The following is a 24,651-nucleotide window of genomic DNA, read 5'->3' on the forward strand; positions in this document are numbered from 1 at the left end:
GAGAAACGCAGAAGGAAGAAGTTTCCACTTTAACTGTGAAGGTTTCTGCATATCGCTCAGCAAATCCGTCTAAGATCCTTAAGAATGATAATGGGGAAAATTCAAACTTCATAGGGGAGAAATCTGTCAGAGAGCACCAACCCAAGTAAAAGAAGGTAACAGATCAGTGCCTTAGGCATCCTGAAGGATCTATTATTAATGGTGTGTTCTTTTGCCCCCAAATGTTAAATCAGAATATAAACTGTATTATGAGAATACAGTGCATTTATACGAAGTTCAATCACACATAGTTTTCATGTCCTGTACTATCTAGCAACTTTAAATAGAGTAACTTCTTCACATTCTAGAGAGCAATCCTCCCCTTTTTTTCTAAAACTTTTTGAGTTACTCTGGGTCTCAAATCCATTGTGTTTGTTCAAGCAATTCCTTACTCCTGGTCTACACAAGGGTTAGAAAGAATCCAGATGGAACCTAATCAGAAATGTTTTCCTTGACTGATATCCAAGGCCAGAGCCGATCAGCAGCAGGAATCTGGGACTCGGTGCTGTCCTCTGCGGGTCTGTCACCAAGGGACTATTGATGGCATTTGCAGGACTTTAATTCAAAGGGACAGTTGTTGATAGACTATTGAAAGACAGGCTGGAGACAAGGGAGAGAAGGCCCTGGAATATGGGGGGGAAGTATTCTAAAGACTTCACCTTGAGTCATTTTTGAAAATATTTTAAAATTAGGGGAACACATAAAGCAGAAACAACGTGACTAGAGGAATCAATATTCGCAATTTCTAAATGAACGGGACTTTGGGATAAAGAGTGACGCGCCATCTGACTTGGGACGCAAGGCTTACCTGAGAACGGGCCATTTCTTCTTCTTTCATGTCGTCCTCTAGATTTCTTTGTCAGAAGAGACTCGTGGAGAAATCACAGCTGCATCAGGAGAAAATGCCTTTAAAGCCACCAACAGAGCGTCTGCACCTCTAAACTGCTCGGGCTGACGGCAGGACTTTGAAATGCAGAAAAGGCCCAAATTCCCAGTCCTTTGTGTCAGGAGCCTTTCAGAAACTATGAGCTCTTACTTGAAGACCAATCCCTGACTTCTCCTTCTCTGCTTTCAGGGGGCCTCCCCTCCCACCGATGCCCACAAATTCAGCTTCAGCATAGGAACCGCGTGCTGCACGGACCTGAGCCTCCCAGACTCCTGTAACAGAGACCCCGTCACCTCTCCGCGAGCCAAAAACTCTACTCAAGTCTCCTAAATTAATGGGGAGCCCTCGTGCTTAATCCTGGCCTCACTTAGGATCACCTGCAATCTTTAATTAAAACAACACTGTCTTTTCCACCCACACCAATAGGCAGAATCTGAGGAGGAGGGCACCGGCAATGATCAGTTTTGAAACTCCACACGTGATCCTATTGGGAAGCATTTGGGGGAGGTGACCAGGCAAAGGACAGCAACCAAGGCTAGGATTGTTATCCAGATTTAAATCCATGCCTTTTCCACTGACCAGTTTCCGGAGATTTATACATTCTCCGTCTTTCTGCTCAGCACAGGGAGACACCCTTACAAATGGAGCTTTCCCTTATAAATGCAAATATCTCTTACAAAAGTAAACATACTGGGTTTCAGAGCTTTTCCTTTGTCTGCTGTTTCTTTAAAATAACAGCCTAGTGGCGCCTGGGTGGCTCAGTTGGATGAGAGTCAGACTTGATTTCGGCTCAGGTCGTGATCTCAGGGTCATGAGGTCGGGCTCTGCGGAGCAAGGAGCCTGCTTAAGATTCTCTCCCTCCTCCCCCCCAGCTCCGTCACACATTCCCTCTCAAAAAACAAAAAGAACAAAAACAAACAAACAAACCCGTATAAAATAATCCTTATGGCAAAAACACATATTTTGGGATGGTACAAGGCTCTTGTTAAATAGGCAAATATTTATTTTCCTAAGTATCTGCCAAAGTTTCCCAAAGTGAATGTCGTTTTTATACTCCCATCAGCAATAGAAAAGAATTCGCCTTTCTCAGTATTTTCACAGAAATGTGGTGTTACACTTTTCCTTGATTTTAGCCCTTCTAGAAAATATTGAGTGATTCCTCCCTATAAAATATGAAGTGGTCTTAATACAGTTATTCTGGTGACTCAAAGGGAAACCACTTAAAAGCATCGTGTTGAACAAAAACCAAAATAGCTGCATTAAAATGTCAGCAAGGCTTGATATTAAACTAAGTATCCTTTTTCATTTCAGCAAGCTTCCCCTCCCCCTTTCTTCGTCTTCTTCCCCCCTCCCCCCCAGGAATCCAGGACCACTCTGAAAACCTAGTGAATAAGGCTGGAAGCACAAACACAATTCCTGTCTAAACCGGCTAGATCCTGTATTGCCCTACAAACCCCCCAGCCCCTTCCCCTGGGTGGGCTTGCAGTTTTGAAGGCCCTGACCTGCTGCAGCCTTGTCTGCCCAGCAAAGCAAAAAAGCTGTTGTTCCTTTTTATCCCCAACTCTGTCTTCACATTATATTTTGGGTCTGAAGCCTGAATGTCAGTTTTCAACAACAGAATGAATGTTGGGAGAGGAATCCTTCCTTCCTCATCTGTTCTCAAGTCTTTGGCCCGTCTAATAATTAAACTGATGTAAGGCAGATTCACAAGAGAAAAATAATAATAATTTCTTAATTAGGGGAACCTCAAAGATACGAGGCTCAAAAACAGGGAATTGACGCCTCATGCCGCTGTGACTTAAGAAGGGGTAGGAATTTAGAATTTCAGAAGGGGGGTAAGCATAGTCACAGGAAAAAGGAAACAGCAAATGTTTATCACACAACAGTCTGCCACACCAGGCAGGCGACTCTTTATAATATAAAAAGTTAAAGTCTGATATTAGCTATATTACTGATAGAGTCCCACCATCTAATTTATTCTTGGTATACAATCGACCTCACAAAAGAAGGAAATCCTTCCATTTGTAGCAACACAATAAACCTAGAGGACCTTTTTTTAAGTTACAGAAGCCAAGCCAGTGCCCCTTTGCCCATTAGCAGTCTTTAAATTTTAGCACACACCTTTAGCCCGACTGATTGATAAACTCAACCTCTTTGTGTATCTAGAGATCATTCGTGCCTTGTTTCCTAGAAAGACTTGGATCGGAACCCTCTTGCACAACCTCTCTTGGGGCACCAATACACAATCTCCAGCCCCTCAGTAATGTCTGTGGCTACAGACAAGCATGAAGTGTTACAGATTACCGCACTCCTCTTTTATTGATTACTGGCCTCGAGTTCCTTTTCAACTCTTTGGACCAGACTGAAACCGTGGAGCTGGTTTTTGGACAAGACTCCACCTTCTTCCCAAGTGGTTGTCCTCCTGAATAAAGCTCACATTCCTCCCCAGTCAAAACTGTGTCTTGAGTGTTAGCTTTTGGAACAACTCACAGCCATTTTTTTTTTTTTTTTTTGGTAACAGAATTGTGTTATCATTCAGTACATCCGGTGGGAAAGAATTCTTGGGATGTTTAAGATGAAACTTAGTAAGTTTATTCAAGTAGCAGGGGGACAGGACCCCTGGGCAGACAGAGCTGCACTTTGGTTGCAAAGAGCTGGTGGTTATATGCTTAGTGGTCAGGGGGAAGGGTCATGCAGGAAGTATTAGATCATAAATGTTTCTTCAAATTTTTACTCATATAACTACTTTAGCAAAATTTCTCTGGTGCTTATCATTCAGTTCAATATTAATTATGGGTGAGATGGACAGGCAGTCAGGAGACCCTTTAAGAATGTAGCAATCAGCTACATTGGATTCTTACCAAAACTATGCAGGCTATAGGTCAACCCTCTGGGCTAAAGGTGAACATTTTTCTGTTTCTGTGCCTCAGCATTTCACTCCCAACCAATTTTCTGTCCTTAAATATTTAAGGTTGTTGAAGGGTGAAGGGCTCATATTCTATAACTTTTTCAAGGTGACACGGGTTTTAGAGATGTCCCTACCCATGCACTGAAATTGGTCCCTATCTGTCCCCACGTGTAACTATTAGAGAAGCCATTATTGTAGAGTCCAGAGGGGACACTGCAGTGAATTAGTTTTGAGTAGTCGGTATGATCTGTTGGCTGGGTAAAGGAGTCAGGAACTGCTTACACATATTTCAACAATAGGACCGAAAATAGCAAAAGAGAAAACACATTAGAATATTCCTATAACGAAAAATCAGAAGAGCAACAGAACACAGAGAGAACAATGTAGAGAGAGAGACAAGTCACAAAACAGACTCTTAAGGAAAGAAAAAAAAAATGATCCTTACCAGAGGGAAGGGGGGTGGGGTGAAGGATTAAACACATGATTAAGGACTGCATTTGTGATAACCACTGAGTAATGTATGGAATTGTTTAACCATTGTATTGCACAGCTGAAACATAACATTTTATGTTAACTGGAATTAAAATAAATCTTAAGTCAAAAACAAAGAATAAGTGGTGGCAATCCATTAAAATAATGATATATTGGCGCCTGGGTGGCTCAGCTGGTTAAGCGACTGCCTTAGGTCATGATCCTGGAGTCTCGGGATCGAGTCCCTGCATCAGGCTCCCAGCTCAGTGGAGAATCTGTTTCTCCCTCTGACCTTCCCCTTCTTGTGTTCTCTTTCTCTGGTTCTCTCCCACTCAAATAAAGAAATAAAATCTTTTTTAAAAAAATACTCACGTATCTTCACAATAGCAATAGACAGATATACAGAATATTAGTTGATATGACTGAAATGAAGAAGCCTTCCCAGATATCTGTAGAGGATAGCTAACGCTTTGCTAACAGGACATATGATTGTACATCAACATTTCTTAATAATTACTTCTGGTCTGAAAATTATTGAAATTATGACTCTTAGGACATTTTTTTTAAAGATTTTATTTATTTATTTGACAGACAGAGATCACAAGTAGGCAGAGAGGCAGGCAGAGAAAGAGGGGGAAGCAGGCTCCCCGCTGAGCAGAGAGCCCGATGCGGGGCTCGATCCCAGGACCCTGGGATCATGACCTGAGCTGAAGGCAGAGGCTTTAACCCACTGAGCCACCCAGGTGCCCCACTCTTAGGACATTTTATCAGAAAAAGAATGCTTCTTGAATGCTTATAATCTGTATTTTCAACAAGAATTATACAGTAGATTTGAAATGCATAACACAGTCTATAATGATCTTAATACATTTTAATGATAGAACATTTTTTTTTTTTTTAGAGATTTTATTTATTTATTTGACAGAGAGAGAGAGAGAGACAGCAAGAGAGGGAGGGAACACAAGCAGGCGGAGCAGGACCTGAAGCAGCCGGTTTCCTGCCAAGCAAGGAGACTCACGTGGAGCTGGATCCCAGTACCCTGGGATCATGACCTGAGCCGAAGGCAGCTGCTTAACAACTGGACCACCCAGGCACCCCATAGAACATACTGGTTTTTAATGTGTTAATATTGATAGGTAGTGAATGATGTATTATCCTGCCATCAATATTAACCTACCTCACCTTAATTAAGAATGTAGACAACAGGGGCACTTGGGAGGCTCAGTAGGTTAAGCCTCTGCCTCTGACTCGGGTCATGATCTCAGGGTCCTCTCTGCTCAGCAGGGAACCTGCTTCCCGCTGCTCCCCCCTGCCGCCCCGCCCGTCTCTCTGCCTACTTGTGATCTCTTGCTCTGTCAAATAAATAAATAAAATCTTAAAAAAAAAAAAAAAAAGAATGTAGACAACAGATAGTATCTACCACCCACTTTATAACGGTGATGTAATATAACTAGTAATCCATTTTCTCAGTGGCCTCAGACTTTAAAAAACGTGTGGTTATATTTCCAACAGTATGTTGCATTGGTTTCTCCCCCTTTGAGCCCCTGGGACATCAACATGGATAATATTACAGATTATCTAGGGGGACTGTTGACAGTTGAAACGAACTCCTCCATGCCCTTGTGAACAAGCACTTCCCATGGCACTCTAGGCATTCCCCTTCTGCACACTTTAGAGAAGATCCCCACAGTTTACCTAAACCTGTTTTAGTTTCAATAAGACAACCTGGACTCACCCAGGAACTCCAAAGCACTCACACACTGATCTGAATACAGAATCGAGCCCCATGTGAAAACCCAATTCGTCTTTAAAGATGGATTCTGTCAAGAACCTAAAGGGTCCTGGGAGTAGATTCCCCACTAGAGGCTGCAGAGAAAATCCCATGCCTCATGAAACCTTGATTTTGACCGTATAAGACCCTAAACAGAAACTCAGCAAACCCACTGAAAGTCAGACATATAAATAGCAGAGTATTCTTTTTTAGCTCCTAAATATGTGGAAATTGGTTAAAGTTGGAAAACATCTACACAAAGACAAAACATTAAATATAAATAAAAATTATTTATTCATTTTTATTTTAAACAAATTAAGTAAAAGTCCACATTCATTGCCCCCAGTCAGTAAGACCTGGATGTTCAGATGTACTGCTCATCAGTGTGAGGTGTATCCTTGCTTGTGCAATTTCAGAGAGTACGTGAAGTTCCATTTGAAATTGTGTAACACACATGCAAACTAAAATATTTTGCACTAGCTTTAATGTTTACAGAAATATTGTCAGATCAAACTCACTGTCAATCAAATTGCTTTCCTCAACCAATGCTGTATATGTAAAGGTGGTGTTTTCCCACAGTAGAAAAAGATTTACTGCAGTCCTAAAACACCACATCTGGTGGTAATTGTCAATAGTACACCCTTGCTGAAACACCTCCTTTTTTATACATTTAGATGCTTAAATGGATCACTTGCCTGCTATCACACACATCATGAAATGTGGATCTTTGATTTATACACGTGTGCCTTAACTGGGGGGTTCCTGGATTGAGACTGTTGCACTATCATGATTGCCTTTTTACAATGAGTGTACAATTGCTGAACTACCCTTGCAAATGGATAAAACAAAAAAGGCAGAAAAATCAGTAATATCCTACCAACTGTGTTTCCACTGTTAAAAGAAATTAAACAGGGGAGCCATTGACTCAGGTGGCTCTAATGACTCAGTAACCTCTCTAAGCAAATCACAACTTAATTCACAGTCACTGCATAGGAATGGGAAAAAAAAAAAAAAAAATGAGGGGCGCCTGGCTGGCTGAGTGGGTTAAAGCCTCTGCCTTCTGCTCAGGTCATGGACCCCCTGGATCCAGCCTTGCATCGGGCTCTCTGCTCAGCGGGGAGCCTGCTTCCTCCTCTCTCTCTGCCTGCCTCTCTGCCTACTTGTGATCTCTGTCTGTCAAATAAATAAATAAAATTTTTATTTTTAAAAGTTTTTATCTTAAAAAAAAAATGAACTTAAGAACAAAGAATTACAGGGACGCCTGGGTGGCTCAGTTGATTAAGCGGCTGCCTTCGGCTCAGGTCATGATCCCAGCGTCCTGGGATCGAGTCCCACATCGGGCTCCTTGCTCGGCGGGGAGCCTGCTTCTCCCTCTGCCTCTGCCCGCCACTCTGTCTGCCTGTGCTCGCTCGCTCTCTCTAACAAATAAATAAATTAAAAAAAAAAAAAAAAGAACAAAGAATTACAGTAAACTAGGCTTCCCAAAAATAAGGCAACTAAGGCATACCCAAACAAACACTATCCTTGCTTTGCCTCCATATCCTCTCAATAAAAACCTCACTAGTAGCTCCTACAGGTGGGACATCACTAACTAATCTTTTTGTTAAAGATAGATTGATTTTTACGTTTTTATTTATTTTTTGTATATTCATATTTTTATTTACATTTTCTTCATTCAATTAATTAATTAAGAGGGGGAGGGGAAGAGGGCAGTGAGAGGGAATCTCGAGCAGACGACCGGCAGAGCTCTGCCAGAAGCCCAAGGCCACTCTTGATCTCACCACCCTGAGATCCTGACCTGAGCCCAAACCGAGCAGGAGACTTAACCAACTCAGCCACCCCGGTTCCCAACGCCTAACAAACTGAGTAGACAAATTACACTGTCAATTAAACACCTGAAAATTTCAATGTACATTCCTTCATCGTTTCAGATCACAGTACCACCTCTGATTTTGACCAGTTTCCCAAGCGGCCTAAGCCCCTTCCCACGTTGCAAGTCAACAGCCCACTTAAGGCGACAGGTTTCCCCGCCCCACTCTGCCCACTTTAGCACATGCGCGCAACACACCAATGAGATCCCGCCCTCATTCCCCAGACTCACCCTCGGTAACGGCTTCCCTCAGCGCCTGCGCAGATAGTTGCCAAACAAGTGCTGCGCATGCGCACAGAAGACTTGTGGCCCACGCAGCCTCTCTCTGGGCGGAAACCCGCAGTCGTCCCGTCCTTCCCTCACCAGCTGGGGTCCTCGAGCGCCACCCCGAACCCCATCTCAGCCAAGCCCACACACCTCCGTTCACAGCTCAGGCAAGCTAGGACCAAAGTCTACGGGCACACCAGTCCTCCTTCTGACTAATGTTATCATTACATCGAGAATGTTCGACGCCCTCTCCCTTCCCCGTGGCCCAAACTTCGCACATGCGCACACGGAGAACGCGGTGAACCCCGAGATCCGCGGCGCAGAGGGACCCAGAGCAGCGGGGATGAGGAACTGGACATCGGGGACCACCCAGTGCAATGTGAACTCACGAAGCTCCCCCAATGCCACCTCTCCAGCAGACCCGCTGACACCCTAGATTCCAGATTCATTCCTGGGGGCGAACACTATGAGCACAAACCTCAGCTGCCCCGAAATCGCATCCGGTATAGTACTTTTGCCTAAACGGGGTTTTGCAGAGTCTAACACAGAACTGTCGGTTCAGTTTCTGTCAAAAATGACCTCAGGCCGCGATACTGCCCTCCACGGCTCCACTGTCGGTCCCTGTGCCGCCTCCTCAACAGCTCCAGGAACAGCTCCTGGCAGGTCCACCTGGGTGGCCCCAACTGGCATTCACACTTTCCTGGGGCTCAGACTCAGATAAAGCAGAGTAAAGGACGAAAAATTCCGGGAGTCAGTTTCACCTGTCTGGTTGAAACGCTGCTTCCGAGTGAACACGTGGCATCCCACCTTCCATTCCTGCGATGTCCACTCATAATCCACACATTAAAATGAACCAAATACATACATGCAAATGATGAATCAGATTTCACACAGAGGCTCTAGTCCACCTTTCCTTTCTCTCTCCCAGTCTGCTCCCTATATTTGTGCTATCATGGGCAACGCTACTTTTCAGATTAATGATCATGAAAAAGAAAAACAGTCTCTAGAGTCCCAGGGAGGCACACACAGCTGGGAGAAATAAACATACAGGACCCAATTCCCAGGGATTTTGAAAGATTAACATGCATAATGCCTGTAAGATTCCCAGTACAGTGTCCTGGGCCCAGTGCATCCTGTTGTCACGCACCCAGACATCCTATACCTGGAGCATGCAGTAGCTGCTCAATAAACATTCCTTTGATGCATGAGCACGTACTATTTATCCCAAACAGCCTTGCTCAGACACCAGCACCTTATCTAGTCCCTTCCCAGCTTGCAGGGGATGAGCAGAGAGTGCCGTGTTTCCAGGAAATGTCAGTCTTCCCTGGGAATGGCAGTATTTGTGTTGATATAGGATGACTGGGTAGAACAGATTTAGGTTTGATCTTCTGCTTTCTCAGTGCTATTGAAAATGATGTCTGGGGACAGCAACCTCCGTGTCGTTAAAAACACAAATTAAGGGGCGCCTGGGTGGCTCAGTGGGTTAAAGCCGCTGCCTTCGGCTCAGGTCATGATCAGCAGGGAGCCTGCTTCCCCCTCTCTCTCTGCCTGCCTCTCTGCCTACTTGTGATCTCTCTCCCTCTGTCAAATAAATAAATAAAATCTTTAAAAAAAACCACACACACAAATTAAGGGGCTTCATGCAGACCTAGGGAGTCGTGATATCTGAGTGTGGGGCCAGAGAATCTGTTTTTAATGGGAACCTCGAATGGTTTGTATACACATGAAATTTTCTTAAGTTTATTTATCTAAGCAATCTCAGTACCCAACAAGGGACTTGAACTCATGACCCCACAACGAAGTGTCACATGCACTGCAAACTGAGCCAGCCAGCCAACCCTAATATATACATGAAATTTTGAAAAGCAGCATTTGCAAAATTCATTCTCAGGTTTGGCATCCTGTCAGGATCCTCTGTGTGGATTTTAGAACTGTCATCTCCAGGATCCCAACCCCAGAGCTTTTGTCACTTACTCCTCAATAAGGCCTAGCCTCTATTAGGTCTTAATGACATGGCTCAATTCATTCCACTGTGAGGCCAAGGTAAACACTGAGGCTCCCAGTTACATTTCTGAGGACAGAGCACACAAGGCCTCATCAATGGGGAAGCCTCCATGGGGAGACCTGTTCTATGTAAGTTTGGATAGGGGAGGGCCAGTCTACCCCACATTCCTGATGTTGTACCAGAACGTGTGTATCTGCAGGAGATAAGGGCACCCCCCCCCCCAAAAAAAAAAGAGAGAGAGAGAGAGAGAAGCAAAAGACATTGGGTAACTCTTGGAAACTCCCTACGTGTACAGATTTTCACAAGCCTCCACAATCAATGGAATGCAATCAGATCACACATACCCTCACTGGCATGGGGAGGGTTTTGGATTTCCCTGTGAATGCCATGGAAGACACTAGAACAGAAGGTAAGTCCTTAGAGGATGTAGGAAGATGTGAGGAGTTAGACAGGAAATGTCCCCCTGTGACCACCAGAGAAATAAACCTTGTCTACAGGATCATTCCATTTAAGAAGAGCATCCCAAAACACATCTTATTTTTTTGAAAGTTTTATTTATTTATGTGAGAGAAGGAGAATGTATGAGTGGGAGGAGAGGCAGGGGGAGAAGTAGAATCCTGAGGATTGAGGGCAGAGCCCATTGTGGGGCTGGATCCTAGGGCCCTGAGATCATAACCTGAGCCAAAATCAAGAGTCAGACGCCCAACCAAATGAGCCACGCAGTACCCCCCCAGATCCCATTTTAAGGCTAAGTTTTCTCCTTTGACCCTCATCCGTGTTATCTGCTTCATTCATTCCCACTACCTTGGTGTGTGACTACGGTCTCCTTTCTCATCATATGCCAGGGTTCTTTCCTTTTCTAAAGAAAGAGACCAACTACAATCTAGAGATAGCAAGACCTACTTATAAGAAAAGGAAACATGACTCTTGCTGGAGAATCCTCAATTTGAAATCCAGCACTATGCTTGGTAGAGAAGAGAGCACATTACAAAAGGATATAGAAAATCAGGGGTGCCTGGGTGGCTCAGTCAGTTAAGCGTCTGCCTTTGGCTCAGATCATGGTCCCAGGGTCCAAGGATCAACCTTGGGCTCCCTGTTCTGCGGGAGGCCTGCTTCTCCCTGTAGCACTCGCACTCTCTCTACTTCTGTTCCCTCTCTCGATGTCTCTCTCTCTCTGTCAAATAAATAAATAAAATCTTTAAAAATAAAATAAATAAAATCTTAAAAAGAAAAGAAAAAGTTATTTCTCCAAATGCTCTGATGGCCACTTTAGAACACTTAGGAAGCATTTTCAATGTTCACCTCCTTAATACCACTTTCAAATACTGCTGAATCAAAAGGAAGGAATCGATGTCTGATTTTAAGATTCTATGCCATTTAGTTTCTAGAATTATCAGTAATCTAGAGTGAAGGTTATGAATAACCTCGACAGACGGGAAAGTTAAAGTCAAGACAAAACATCATGAATACTTCCTTACTTACACTTACACCCACAAAGCCCGACTGTTTCCTTGAAATGAGGTCATTTGTCATTTCTGATGAGTTACAATATAGAATTTTAAAACACATGGACATAAAGCAATTATACTAATGCTGCTTTCCTCTTCCTGAAAATAGAAAAGTGATAAAGGAGAGAATGTCTGTAATGCTATGCAGGATAGAATGGAAAGTTATGAGACCAAGGAATAATTTAGAACCTTTACTTGCAAGGACTAGTATCTCCAGTAGACAATTCCCTTCATTTTCTAAGGGAATCTGGCAGAGAGACCCTGAACCACGTGAACAAAATTAACATCAGCTCTAATGAGATAAAGTGATTTCAGTGGCCCGAAGCACAAAGGACTCATCACTGGGGGAGCGCTCACCAAAATAAAGCAAATCTTTATATTATTCCATTCATAAAAATATAGCATTTTTCTGAAAATTTCAAGCCACGGATTACTCTCACATCCTGTATTCTTTAAAAATATTTAAAATAGTAAGTCGTCCGTTGAAGCAACCTAGACAGCAAGACTCTCCTCTTCAGAACATTGACTTATTCTTGGCCTGATAACTGTCTGGTTTATGGGTTCATGTTCATCTAGTTTCCAAAGACTCAGGCCTCATCCAGACAGAACCTCAATATTGTATATTCTCCTCCTTTACTGGGATCCCCAAACCCAACCCACCTCTCCAGAGAGTCTTGGGTATCAACACATCTCCATATTGATCCCTCACAGAGGGGATATTTTCAATACTTGCAGGTCATGACTGCATGGTAGGAATTCACGCCGCATAGAAAACCCATTGGAGAGAATGGAGAGACAGCCCCAGGGATGTGAGAGAGGACTATCCTGAAGGGCTGACTTTGACTATCCTTAAAAGGATAAATAGTCGCTCAAAACCTATCAGCTCGGCAGGACCACCAGAACTAGAGAAGTGAATGTCTGCAAGTTCTGACCCCTGGCCTTTCAGAAAGAAATGAAGACAAAGCCCTTAGGTTAAGTCAAGATCTAACCAAGAAGCAGCCATTTCTGCCTCTCTGTTCTGTTCTAGCTTTGTTTCTTAAATGATATTAGGTAGAGAAAGCACACCTGTTTGGCTTTGAAGACCTCAACGCAGCCCCTTCACCTGCTATCATCAGCTCAGAGGCACAAGGATCTCGAGATGCTCAAAAGGCCACCTCTCTCCTTTGTCAGAGGAAGGATTCAGAAAAAAGGAGCTGCTAAGTGGACACTTACAAGTGTGTTTCTCCTTCCGGGTTTCAGATGTCCTCGCCTCCCGACAGCCACGAATCCTACCACAGCACGGGGAGCCTGGGCTGCCCTGACCTGCCCCTTCCAACTGGAGACAGAACAGACTGTTACCTTGTCTCCACCAGAAAGCCAGACTCAGCTCTCACAGATACACCTTCGGATCCTTGCGCTTCCCCCGGTCTCCCTGAGAATCACCTGGAGCACGTACTTAAAGCGGCCCTGACGCTCTCCCCTGACCCACAGACGGACTCTGGCAGAGCGCACAGGTGATGGTGGTTCTTAAAACGCACCGTGGGATCTTTACCGTCAACCCAGGCTGATTAGCAAGGACGTGCTTTCAAGTTTCAATGGGCATAGAAATCACCTGATGTTCCAGTTTCCATAGAAGAGATGGTGATTCTGCAGGTGTGGAATGGGGTCCGGGAACTGGCACCTTTCACAAGTTCCTCGTTAGTGCTGATGCTGCTCCTGGGGACCCACGTTTCGTGGCTACACTGGAGAATGCAGGCACAGCACACCTGAGCCCCCCACCCCCACCATCTTATGTCAACACAAAAAACTCCTGGTGAGCTCCCGGGAAAGAGTTTATTATTTATTTTTCACTGTTGTGACTTTATTGATGGTCCCAGCAAAGACCACCATCACCACCCTGAAGGACCACGTGCTTTCACAGCACTTTAAAGTTTACAGAAAGAAGACTAGTGAATGCACTAATGTCTGAGCAAGTCTCTATTTGGAAAACAACGTGTATACATTGATTACTGCAGTGTTGACTGAGCACTGATTTTGTGTTCACAAGGGTTAGGGTGCGACATGTTGGCAACTGCTCATATATTATGCGATTTCACCCCCATATAATCCTGCGAGCTGGGCACTAGGTGTCCTGTAATAACCATGAAGATGTAGATACTGGCCCCCACCTATCTGCCTCGTCTTATTCCCTATCAAGTAAAAGAAATGTTTGTATTCTGTATGAGTGAAATATGGATGAATGTAAAAATACAGAAAGGAAGGGGTGCCTGGGTGGCTCAGTGGGTTAAGTGTCTGCCTTCAGCTCAGGTCATGATCTCAGGGACCTGGGATCGAGTCCCGTGTTGGGCTCTCTGCTCAGTGGGGAGCCTGCTTCCCCCTCTCTCTCTGCCTGCATCTCTGCCTACTTGTGATCTCTGTCTGGCAAATAAATAAATAAAATCTTTAAAAAAAAATACAGAAAGGAAGAGTAGAAGTTCAGAGAATTTTCATTGTTGCATTTACGTGTTTTTAAGAGGAAAGAAAAATATTTGATTTTATAAGTAAATGACAGTTTTCCTGTACCATATATACTTTCTTCATCAATATATGATTATTTTAATTCCTTAACAATAGTGTAAATTTTTTTAAATGATTTATTTTTACTCATTTGTCAGGAAAAGAGAGAGAGCTCAAGCAAGGGGAGTGGCGGGCAGAGGGAGAAGCAGGCTCTCTGCTGAGCAGGGAGCCCAGTGCAGGACTTGATCCCAGGACCCTGGGACCATAACCTGAGCTGAAGGCAGACACTTAACTGATTGAGCCTCCTAGGCATTCCTGGTGCTACAAATTTCTATTTTTTTCTCAATTTTAGTTACTCTAAATAGGAAGAGTCATATCCCTGTAGTCTCCCTGGTTTCTAGGAGTAGTGATTAAAGAAAATTTTATATATATATATATATATATATATATATATATATAAAATATTTATGATATATGTATCAAAATACATATCAAAAATAATATATAATATTGATCTCTGTGTCTATCTATACAAAACTCAGTTTAGGGGCACCTGGGTGGCTCAGTGGGTTAAAGCCTCTGCCTTCAGCTCAGGTCATGATCTCAGGGTCCTGGGATCGAGCCCCGCATCAGGCTCTCTGCTCCGCAGGGAGCCTGCTTCCTCCTCTCTCTCTGCCTGCCTCTCTGCCTAGTTGTGATTTCTCTCTGTCAAATAAATAAAATATTTAAAAAAAAAAAAAAAAAAACAACCCCAAAACTCAGTTTAGAAGAAGGACATCCTTCCATCTGAACAGTGGGGGTGAGCATGGAGGATATTACGCTAAGTGGAATAAGCCACACAAAATGGCAAATACTGCATTATCTCGATTATATCTGAAATCTAATGAAACTGAACTCCTCAAAGCAGAGTAGAAATGTGATGCCAAGAGGTGGCTGATGGCAACATGGGAGGTGTTGGTCAAATGGTACAAAATTTTACTTATGCAAGATGCATAAGTTCTGGAGATGTGGGCTACAGCGTGGTGACTACAGATAATTCTATGTCTTTTAATATTTGAAATTTGCTAAGAGAGTATATCTTAGATGTTCTTACAAAAATTAAAACACCAAAAATAAAAAATTTTTAACACTTTGAGGTGATGGACATGTTCATTAGCTACGTCATTTTTAAAAAAAAATTTTTTTTAAAGATTTTATTTATTTATTTGACAGACAGAGATCACAAGTAGGCAGAGAGACAGGCAAAGAGAGAGGAAGGGAAGCAGGCTCCCTGCCGAGCAGAGAGCCCGATGCAGGACTCGCTCCCAGGACCCTGAGATCATGACCTGAGCTGAAGGTAGAGGCTTAACCCACTGAGCCACCCAGGTGCCTAGCTAGGTCATTTTAACCATGTTGTAATGTATACATATATTTCTATTTTGTTACTTGAGTGACTACTCAACCTGCAGGAACGGAAAACAGGATTCTGAGTGAAAGACTTGTGAAGCACGGGACTTAATGATAAAAACAGAAACAAAGGCACTAAGATACATAGTCCTTTGTTCCCATTTTTCCGATTCCCAGTTTTGGGAATTGTGAGCACCAGCCCTGGAGAGATGAAAGGAACAGCCACTCAGAATCTGTTCTCTAATCTGTCCTGGGAAGGGAGGAGCTCCCAGGGCCAGGCCAGACCCACACACAGCCTGAGAAGCGGGGGGATGTGGTTTGGCTGCAGTTGAGAGCTGGCTGTATGCTCTGATCCCCCCCTGCTTCTGGGGGTACTTCCAGCTCTGTTGTTCCTAAGCCTGCCCAAAGAGATTCAATGCTCAGCGTTCATGTTACTTTAATCTATTTTGTCTCTTCTTTGTCTACTCATACAATGAAAAGCAAGTTAACATAAATGCTTAGAATTTTCAGGGAGAATTATATTAGAAAGCTTCCATTCTTAACAAAAATGTACAACAAATACTACTACTGCTACTAAACACTCTGGTCCATGGACGGCCCCTCAGGGGTGACACCAGAGCTCACACCATCACACAGAGAAGGAACTGGCCCAACTGAAGCAAAGTGCCCTGTGCACCACGTCTTCCTCACCTTGACTCCACAATCCTGAATTCGACAATGTTCCCATTTGCTCTAACGTAAAAGTTCCTGGAGGGTAGGCATCATGACTCTTTATCTGTTTTCTAATGACCGAATGCCATGGAAATAATCAGGTTCTATCTGTTTGAATCTCTGTACTTGCTCAGTCAGCGTCTTTACCACAATATGAGGACCCTGGAGCACCTCTCACTGGGAACCACAAAGGAGACTCCTTCTCTGGAGGGAGGAGAGGACCCTGGATGATTCATTCTTCTTTCTCTGAGATGGAAGCAGATTCAAGTTCTGGTGACAGTCTAACACCAGTCTACACAGGACATCCCTAAATATTCCAAAGAGTCCCTGGTACTGAGGAGTGTGTCCCCAGTGAGACTGAACTGATGCCCCCATAGAGATCCAGGCAGCAGAAATCTTGGGCTGAGTCTGGGCCATCACGTAGGGCACAGACCTGTCCTGGTGGATCGGTATCCTTTGATGCAGGTGTGATGTATCCTGTTCCGGGCAGGGCTCTCTGGAGTAAGAAGTCTCTACTTCAGTTAACACAGTTGACAGGCAGCTGTAGTTGTGGTCATGATTCCAGATATTTTGTGGGTCTTAACCCTGCATTGTTGAAGGATCTTTTCCTTTCTGGAGTTTGCTTTAAGGCAGGACCTAGTGTGGTAGGTTTCAATGCCTATGCTTGTTGCCACTTAGAGATTCCCCACTGACCATTAGGAGTGATAGGTTTTTGAAGGACCATCAACCTTGCTAACCACCTTTGTGGAACTGTCTTCACAAGCTCACACCTGGGAAAATGTTAGGCAAATATGACATCTCATATTGAAAGGTATCCATTCAGAGATATTTTGGGTATCTCCACATTCTTTCAGGAGACACTGTTACATTACTGATTGGACTCTGACCTTATCTCCTGGGACCATTAATACAACACCACTGTGTGGATAGTTACATAATAATTTTTAAAAGATTCATTGTATAGCTATAATTATCTATTACTAGAATAGATTCTCTATATTATTCTCAATTTTACCTACAATGTCACTAGCTTGTACGTGTACATAACACTCTGTGAGGCATGAATATATAAATGACTGACTTGGAGGAAAACAGATTACATTCTTCTCCTGAGATGAGTAAGTTTTCTAATTCATCCAGGGTACAGAGGAAGACCTGGATAGAGAGTGGTCCTCATTCAGAGAATAAAGAGGCTGACAGTTTACATATTCAATGCAATCCCTATCAAAATGATACGAGTATTTTTCACAGAGCTAGAACAAATAACTCTAAAATTTGTATGGAACCAGAAAAGATCCCGAATAGTCAACGAAATGTTGAAAAAGAAAACCAAAGCTAGAGGCATCACAGTTCCAGACTTCAAGCTCTATTACAAAGCTATAGTCATCAGGACAGTATGGTACTAACACAAATATAGACACGTAGATCAATGGAAAAGAAAAGAACCCAGAAATGGACCCTCAACTCTATGGTCAACTAATCTTCGACAAAGCAGGAAAGAATATCCAGTGGAAAAAAGACGATCTCTTCAACAAATGGTGTTGGGAAAATTGGAAAGTAACATGCAGAAAGATGAAACTGAACCACTCTTTTACACCATATACACAAATACATTCAAAACGGATAAAAGACCTAAATGTGAGATAGGAATCCATCAAAATCCTAGAGGAGAACACAGGCAACAACCTCTTTGATTTCAGCCACAACAACTTTTTACTAACTAGATACGTCTCTGGAGATGAGAGAAACAAAAGCAAAAAATGAACTATAGGGACTTCGTCAAGATAAAAACCTTCTGCACAGCAAAGGAAAGAATCAACAAAACTAGTAAGGAACCTACAGAATGGGAGAAGATATTTGCAAATGACATATCAAATAAAGGGCTAGCATCCAAAATCTATGCAGAACTTATCAAACTGAATAATTAAGAAACAAAGGAAAGGAAAAGGAAAGAAGAGCAGACATTTCTCCAAAGAAGCCACACAAATGGCTAACAGACACATTAAAAAAGTACTTAACATCACTCATCATCAGGGAAATACAAATCAAAACCACAGTGAGATACCACCTCACACCAGTCAGAATGGCTAAAATTAACAAGTCAGGAAACAACGGGTGTTGGGGAGGATGCGGAGAAAGGGGAACCTCCTACACTGTTGGTGGGAAGGCAAGCTGGTGCAGCCACTTTGGAAAACTACGGAGTTTCCTTAAAAAGTTAAAAATAGAGCTATCCTACGATCCAGCAATTACATTACAGGGTATTTATCCAAAAGATACGAAAATAGTGACTTGAAGGTGCACCTGCACCCCAATGTTTATAGCAGCAATGTCCACAATAGCCAAACTGTGGAGAGAGCCCAGATGTCCATCTATGGATGTCAGATAAAGAAGACGCAGTATACACACACACACACACACACACACACACACACACACACACACAAACTGAATATTACTCAGCCATTAAAAAGAATGAAATCTGGCTATTTGAAATGATGAGGATGGAACATGAGTGTATTACCCTACGTGAAATCAGCCAGTCAGAGAAAGACGAATACTATGCAGCCATCAAAAATTGAAATCTTGCCACTTGTAATGATGTGGATGGAACTAGAGGGTATTATGCTAAGTGAAATAAGTCAATCAGAGAAAGACAATTATCATATGATCTCCCTGATACAAGGAATATGAGAAACAAGATGGAGGATCATAGGGGAAGGGAAGCAAAAATGACATAAGATAAAAACAGAGGGAGGCAAACGGTAAGAGACTCTTAACTCTAGGGAACAAACCAAAGGTTGCTGGAGGGGAGGTGAGTGGGGGATGGGGTAACTGGGTGAAGGGCACTTGATGTAATGAGCTCTAGGTGTTATATGCCACTCACAAACCACTAAATTTTACCTGTGAATCCAATAACACACTATCTGTTAACTAACTTGGATTTAAATAAAATCTTCAAAAAAACAGCCCTTCTAAAAAAAGTGAATGAGGATGGCCATTTGGAAACATGCATTAAGAACAATTTGTTCGCTTCCCTCCACATAGTCTAGTGAAAAAGATAAAAATTACAATGATGGAGGGAAGATATAAAAAATTACAACAGGGCTTTCCAGGACATAAGTGCTTGGGGTAGCTATTTTTTCAGGAGAGGTTCTCGGTGTGGTATTGGTCTGAAGAAAGTGTTAGGCCCCCAATTGTGCATGCAGAGAGGAAAACCAGAATGAGTCCCAAAGAGAAAACATCTGAGGCCCATCTGAAGGCTGGACAGAGTAAGTCTATGTGGTCCTCACAAGGTAGAGATCCAAAGCCTACAATGTTCATCTGTATTTGTTCTACTACTTCTTTTCCCATACATACATAGGAACTGTGGTACAGACCCGCTCAGGGAGGATCCAGCACAAGACACTGGAGGGGCCAACTGAATGTGGGACTGTTCCTTAATGCTTTGTCCACCTGGAGTTCCTGGGACTGGTGGTGATGGCTTGGAAGACACTCAAGGGGCCAGAGTTGTCAGTGGACATACCTCTGGACTCTCTGAGAAACTAGAAAGTGAGTCTGCGTCCAAAATTGTAGAGAAAGTGTCTCAAATCAAAAGCTGCCAAGGTGTCTGAGATACCTCTTAAAGAATGACCAACACTTGGCTACAGTCAGATGACTGAGAAAAACCTCTCAGAGTTGCCCTGGTTCCCCCCTAGTAGGGGAAATGGTGACATACAAAGTAGAACCCGTGCGGTTTTCCAGGGAGAATCTGGACCAGGAAGATCATTCCCAATGTCAAATACTCAAATGCTAATTTCCAGGATTCAGTATTTACATTCACATGCAGAAAAATCAGAAGGGAAACATGAGTCATGGGCCATGTTTTTCATGAAAGATGAAACCTACAAGGCTGACCAAAGTCTAAAGTCATTCTATAGTGTTTACAAGATATAGCCTGCTGTTTCTAATGCTTTATTCTGATGATTATAATGTTCATGACTTTATGCTTCTGGACTACTATTATTCCTTTTTTACGGTGTCAGATAATAGAATACATTGGGGCGCCTGGGTGGCTCAGTGGGTTAAGCCGCTGCCTTCGGCTCGGGTCATGATCTCAGGGTCCTGGGATCGAGTCCCGCATCGGGCTCTCTGCTCAGCAGGGAGCCTGCTTCCCTCTCTCTCTCTGCCTGCGTCTCTGCCTACTTGTGATCTCTCTCTGTCAAATAAATAAATAAAATCTTTAAAAAAAAAAAAAGATAATAGAATACATGTATAATTGGACTGTTCCTGATTTTGGCACAAAGCTCCTAACATCCTTGTAAGTTCTCAAGTGATAAGAGCGCTAGGAGCATCTACATTCTAGTATTGGTCTTTGAACTCTCCCTGACCCAGGGCTGCTAAAACTCTTTTAATTCCTAAGTGATAACAGCACTAGGAGTATCTCTTATTCTAGGGAATTGGCTCTGGGTGGGATCCTGGATAGGAGCTGGCCACCAGAAAGACCAAGCCATGACCAGCAGCTTGGAACACTCAAGCTTCATCTCCCCAACCCTACTTTGGAGAAGGGCTGCAAATGGAGTTATGACTGGTCATGTGTACATGAAGAAGGCTCCATAAAGTCCCAACAGTATGGAGTTGGGACAGATTACAGGCTGGTGAACACATCCACACAGGGAAGGTCACAAACCCTAACTTCATGGAGACAAAAGCTCATGACTATGGGACCCTCCCTGACTTCACACTATGTGTCTCTTCATCTGGCTATTCATCTGTATGCTTTACCATACCTTTTAATAAGCTGGTAAACGTAAGTGTTTCCCTGAGGTTTGTGAGATGCTCTAGCAAATTAATTGAACCCAAGAAGGAGATTATTGGAAGCTCCAATCTACAGACCTGGTCATTCATGTGTATGTGTAGCAGTGTGAGCTTGTGAATAGGGCGTGAAAGTATTTTGGGGGGGGGGGGTAGTCTGTGAGACTGAGATCTTACCTGTGGGCCTGACAAAATCTCTGGGTAAACAGTGTCCAAATTGAATTAAATGGCAAAATGTCCAGCTGATGTTGGAGACTTGCTTGTTGTGGGGAAAGGACCCCCACCCCCATATTTGTGACCGAAGTGTCAGAAGTAAAATGCTCTGTGTATGTAGTAAGAGGGACACAAAGGACATATACATAATAGGGAAGAACTGTGCTTACCCCTTCACAGAAAAGAAACAATAGGTTTTTTTTTTCCTTTATAACTGACCAAAATAGTTCAGTTAAAAAAGGTTTAGTGATCATCTAAATGTTGGTAGAGCCAGCATTTGAACCTGGATACCTACAGCAACAAGAGGCATTCAAATGCCCTTCTAGAAGACCTGTTCTTGGGTTCTCGCCCATTAAACAATCAATCCTTCATCCAGAAGACTTCACACGGAACAGCGTCCATGGTCTCAGACATGAGAGTGTAAGTTCCAGCCCTGGACAGAAGCCCAGCCTACACATGACCCACCGTCACATCTGCAGAACCAAGACCAGAGCCCCCTTAAAACAATTCATGCTCATCTGTTTATCTGACTGTGTTCTTTATGGGTGAGTATCTTCATTGAGGATGACCACCATTAGGATGCCCCCAGAGCGTCATTCTCAAAGCAGGTTCCCAAAACAGGCCCTACTGGCATCACTTGAGTACTTGCAAGAACAGAAAATTGGGGAGGGGGGGTGGCTATAGCCCAGCCCAGAACTAATGAAATGACAACATGGGAGGAAGCCTAGAAATCTGAGATGTTTGCAAGTGCAAGATATGACAGCTTCTGTAATAACTAAGTCACAGGTCATCCCTGAATTGCACACAGATAAGTCACTCTTACAAACCCTCTATATTTGTGGTGATGTTAGTGATGTGGACACACACACACAAATACACACAAAACACACTTTTCTTATCCATCAATAAATAAATACACTAAGAGTCTGTTATGGCTTCCTGGTCTTCCAGGTCTCACTTCCCTCAATTGTCCTCCTCCAGCTTTCTGGTATCACCCATAAATACAGTTCTCATCGCATTCTTTCATCAAAATAATCCAACTTAGAGTGAATTGGAATTTATTCAAATATCTCATCAGATAAGATAGGAAACACATAGAGCCAAATGGTAATCAATGTTATAATTTAGAATAGACGTGGATATAGAATTCTCACTATGAATTGGCATTTGGTGATTTTTATTATAAGAGCATAACTAATGAGATGCTGGGTGGCTCAGTCTGTTAAGTGCTCAACTCTTGATTTTGGTTCAGGTCATGAACTCAGGGTCGTGAGACCCAGGCCTGCATTGGGCTCTACGCTGGGCATGGACTCTGCTTAAGATTCTCTCTCTGCCCCTCCCCCTCCCCAGGCATGCTCTCTCTCTTTCTCTCCCGTTTTCTCTTTCTTAAAAAAAAAAGAAAAAGAAAGAAGAGGGGCGCCTGGGTGCCCCAGTGGGCTAAAGCCTCTGCCATTGGCTCAGGTCATGATCCCAGGGTACTGGGATCAAGCCCTGCACCAGGCTCTCTGCTCAGCGGGGAGCCTGCTTCCTCCTCTCTCTCTGTCTATCTCTGCCTACTTGTGATCTCTGTCTGTCAAATAAATAAAAATCTTTAAAAAAAAAGAAAAAGAAAAGCAAAAAAATGATATGTGTAAATTATGGAGTATACAACATAAAAGAGGATTTGAGTTACTGGTGATATAATGACAGTAAGGGGGGACACAAAAAGTAGCAGAATTTTGTATGCTACTGACAATATCAAGTTAAAATGGTTTGTCACAGCTTGGAGAGATTTTAAGTAATCTCCAAGGTGAAAGGGAAAAAAAAAACTATAAAAACCATAAAAAGGAAGTGAAAATGGTATGAAAGCTGTCATTACAAACATCAAAGAAACATAACGGAACACAATAAGAGAGGGAAAGGGGGATAAAATATCCACAAAAAGTACAGAAAACTGAAAACACAACAGCCATTGTCCTTCCCTTTTGGAAATTATGTTCTCAGTAAGTACATTAAATTTCCCCCATTAAAAGGCATAAAATAAGGGCACCGGGTGGTACAGGTGGTTACACATCCAATTCTTGGTTTCAGCTCAGGTCGCGATCTCAGGGTTGTGAGATCAGGCCAGAGTCAGCTCCACACACAGTGTGAAGGCAGCTTTGGACCCTCCCCACCCTCCCGTCCCCTGGCCTGCCCTATCCCTCCTCCACCTCCCTGGATTAAATAAATCTTAAAAAAAAAAAAAAGAAAAAAGCCATAAGGTTGCCGAATGATTAAACACAACACCAACTGACCTCCCATTTACAAGAATCACATTAAATCTAAAGATGCACTTAAGATACAAGTCAAAGTATGTAAAAGTACATTTCGTGCAAATGGAAAGCAAAGGCAAAAAAAAAAAAAGTATGGGTGGCCATACTAAGATCAGACAAATACACACATTAATTTCATAGAGTGTCAGTGCAGAGAGATGACAATATATGTAAAGGAATGAAATTACCCAGATACCATAACAATCATAATTATGTGTGCACCTAACATCAGAGGTCCCATGTTTGTGAAACATCCAAGACGGAACTGAAGCAAGAAATCAACAGCGTCATGGTAGTGGCAGAAGTTAATACGTTAACTTAACTGGACAGAAAAACCACACTGAAGCCCAGCAGGGAGAGCACCTGAATAACATAAAAGACCAATTACATCTAATGCTATATACAGACTATCCTACCAAGCAACAATAAAATAGACAATCTTCTCAACCACACACGGAACACTCTCTGGTACCGACCACCTGTTTGCCTACAAGTCTTAACAAAATTAAGAAGACTGATCTCACACCAGTATCTTTTCTGACCACCGTGGCATGAAATGAAGAATAAAAAGCAGATGGGACACTGGAAATGCCACAAATATTTGGAAATTGAACAACACGCTCTTGAAAAATCAATGGGTTAATGTGAAATTAAAAAAAATAACCAGTAGGTATCTTGAGACTAATAAAATGAAACACAATATATTCAGACACATGGAAATCAGATAAAATAATTGTAAGGAAACATTCAGTGAAGTTTAAAGGCAACCTGAGAAATGGAAGGAAACTTGTCTCTAGAGCATAAGGATTTAAAGTCAAGAATACAGAAAGAACTTTTGCCAACAACCACCAAACAGCAACTAGCATTATTATGAACTGGACACAGTTTAAAACCAATGGACAAAGATGTGAAAGATGCTCAAAGTCACCATTCATTAGAGGAATACAACTCAAGCAGTGAGTCATCACCTCACACCTTTCAGATCCCACTACCAAAACACCAAAGAACCTACGTGTGTTGGAAAGAATGAGAAGAGAGTGAAACCCTTATGCACTGCTA

At 42.8% G+C, this 24,651-nt stretch overlaps 1 protein-coding gene across 1 annotated transcript in view; it reads right to left on the reverse strand.

Annotated features, from left to right (window-relative positions):
• LOC308358023 (uncharacterized protein) overlaps window positions 1-24,651 on the reverse strand; it is a 184,406-nt gene that overhangs the window by 37,182 nt on the left and 122,573 nt on the right. The window contains exon 3 of the mRNA XM_080828001.1: window positions 848-926. Coding sequence (XP_080684127.1) covers window positions 848-877 — 30 coding nt within the window. The 5' untranslated portion in view covers window positions 878-926. The remainder of the gene's footprint in view (window positions 1-847; window positions 927-24,651) is intronic.

This window comes from Martes martes (genome assembly GCF_963455335.1).
Source record: "Martes martes genome assembly, chromosome: 17".
In the NCBI taxonomy this organism is placed as follows: domain Eukaryota; kingdom Metazoa; phylum Chordata; class Mammalia; order Carnivora; family Mustelidae; genus Martes; species Martes martes.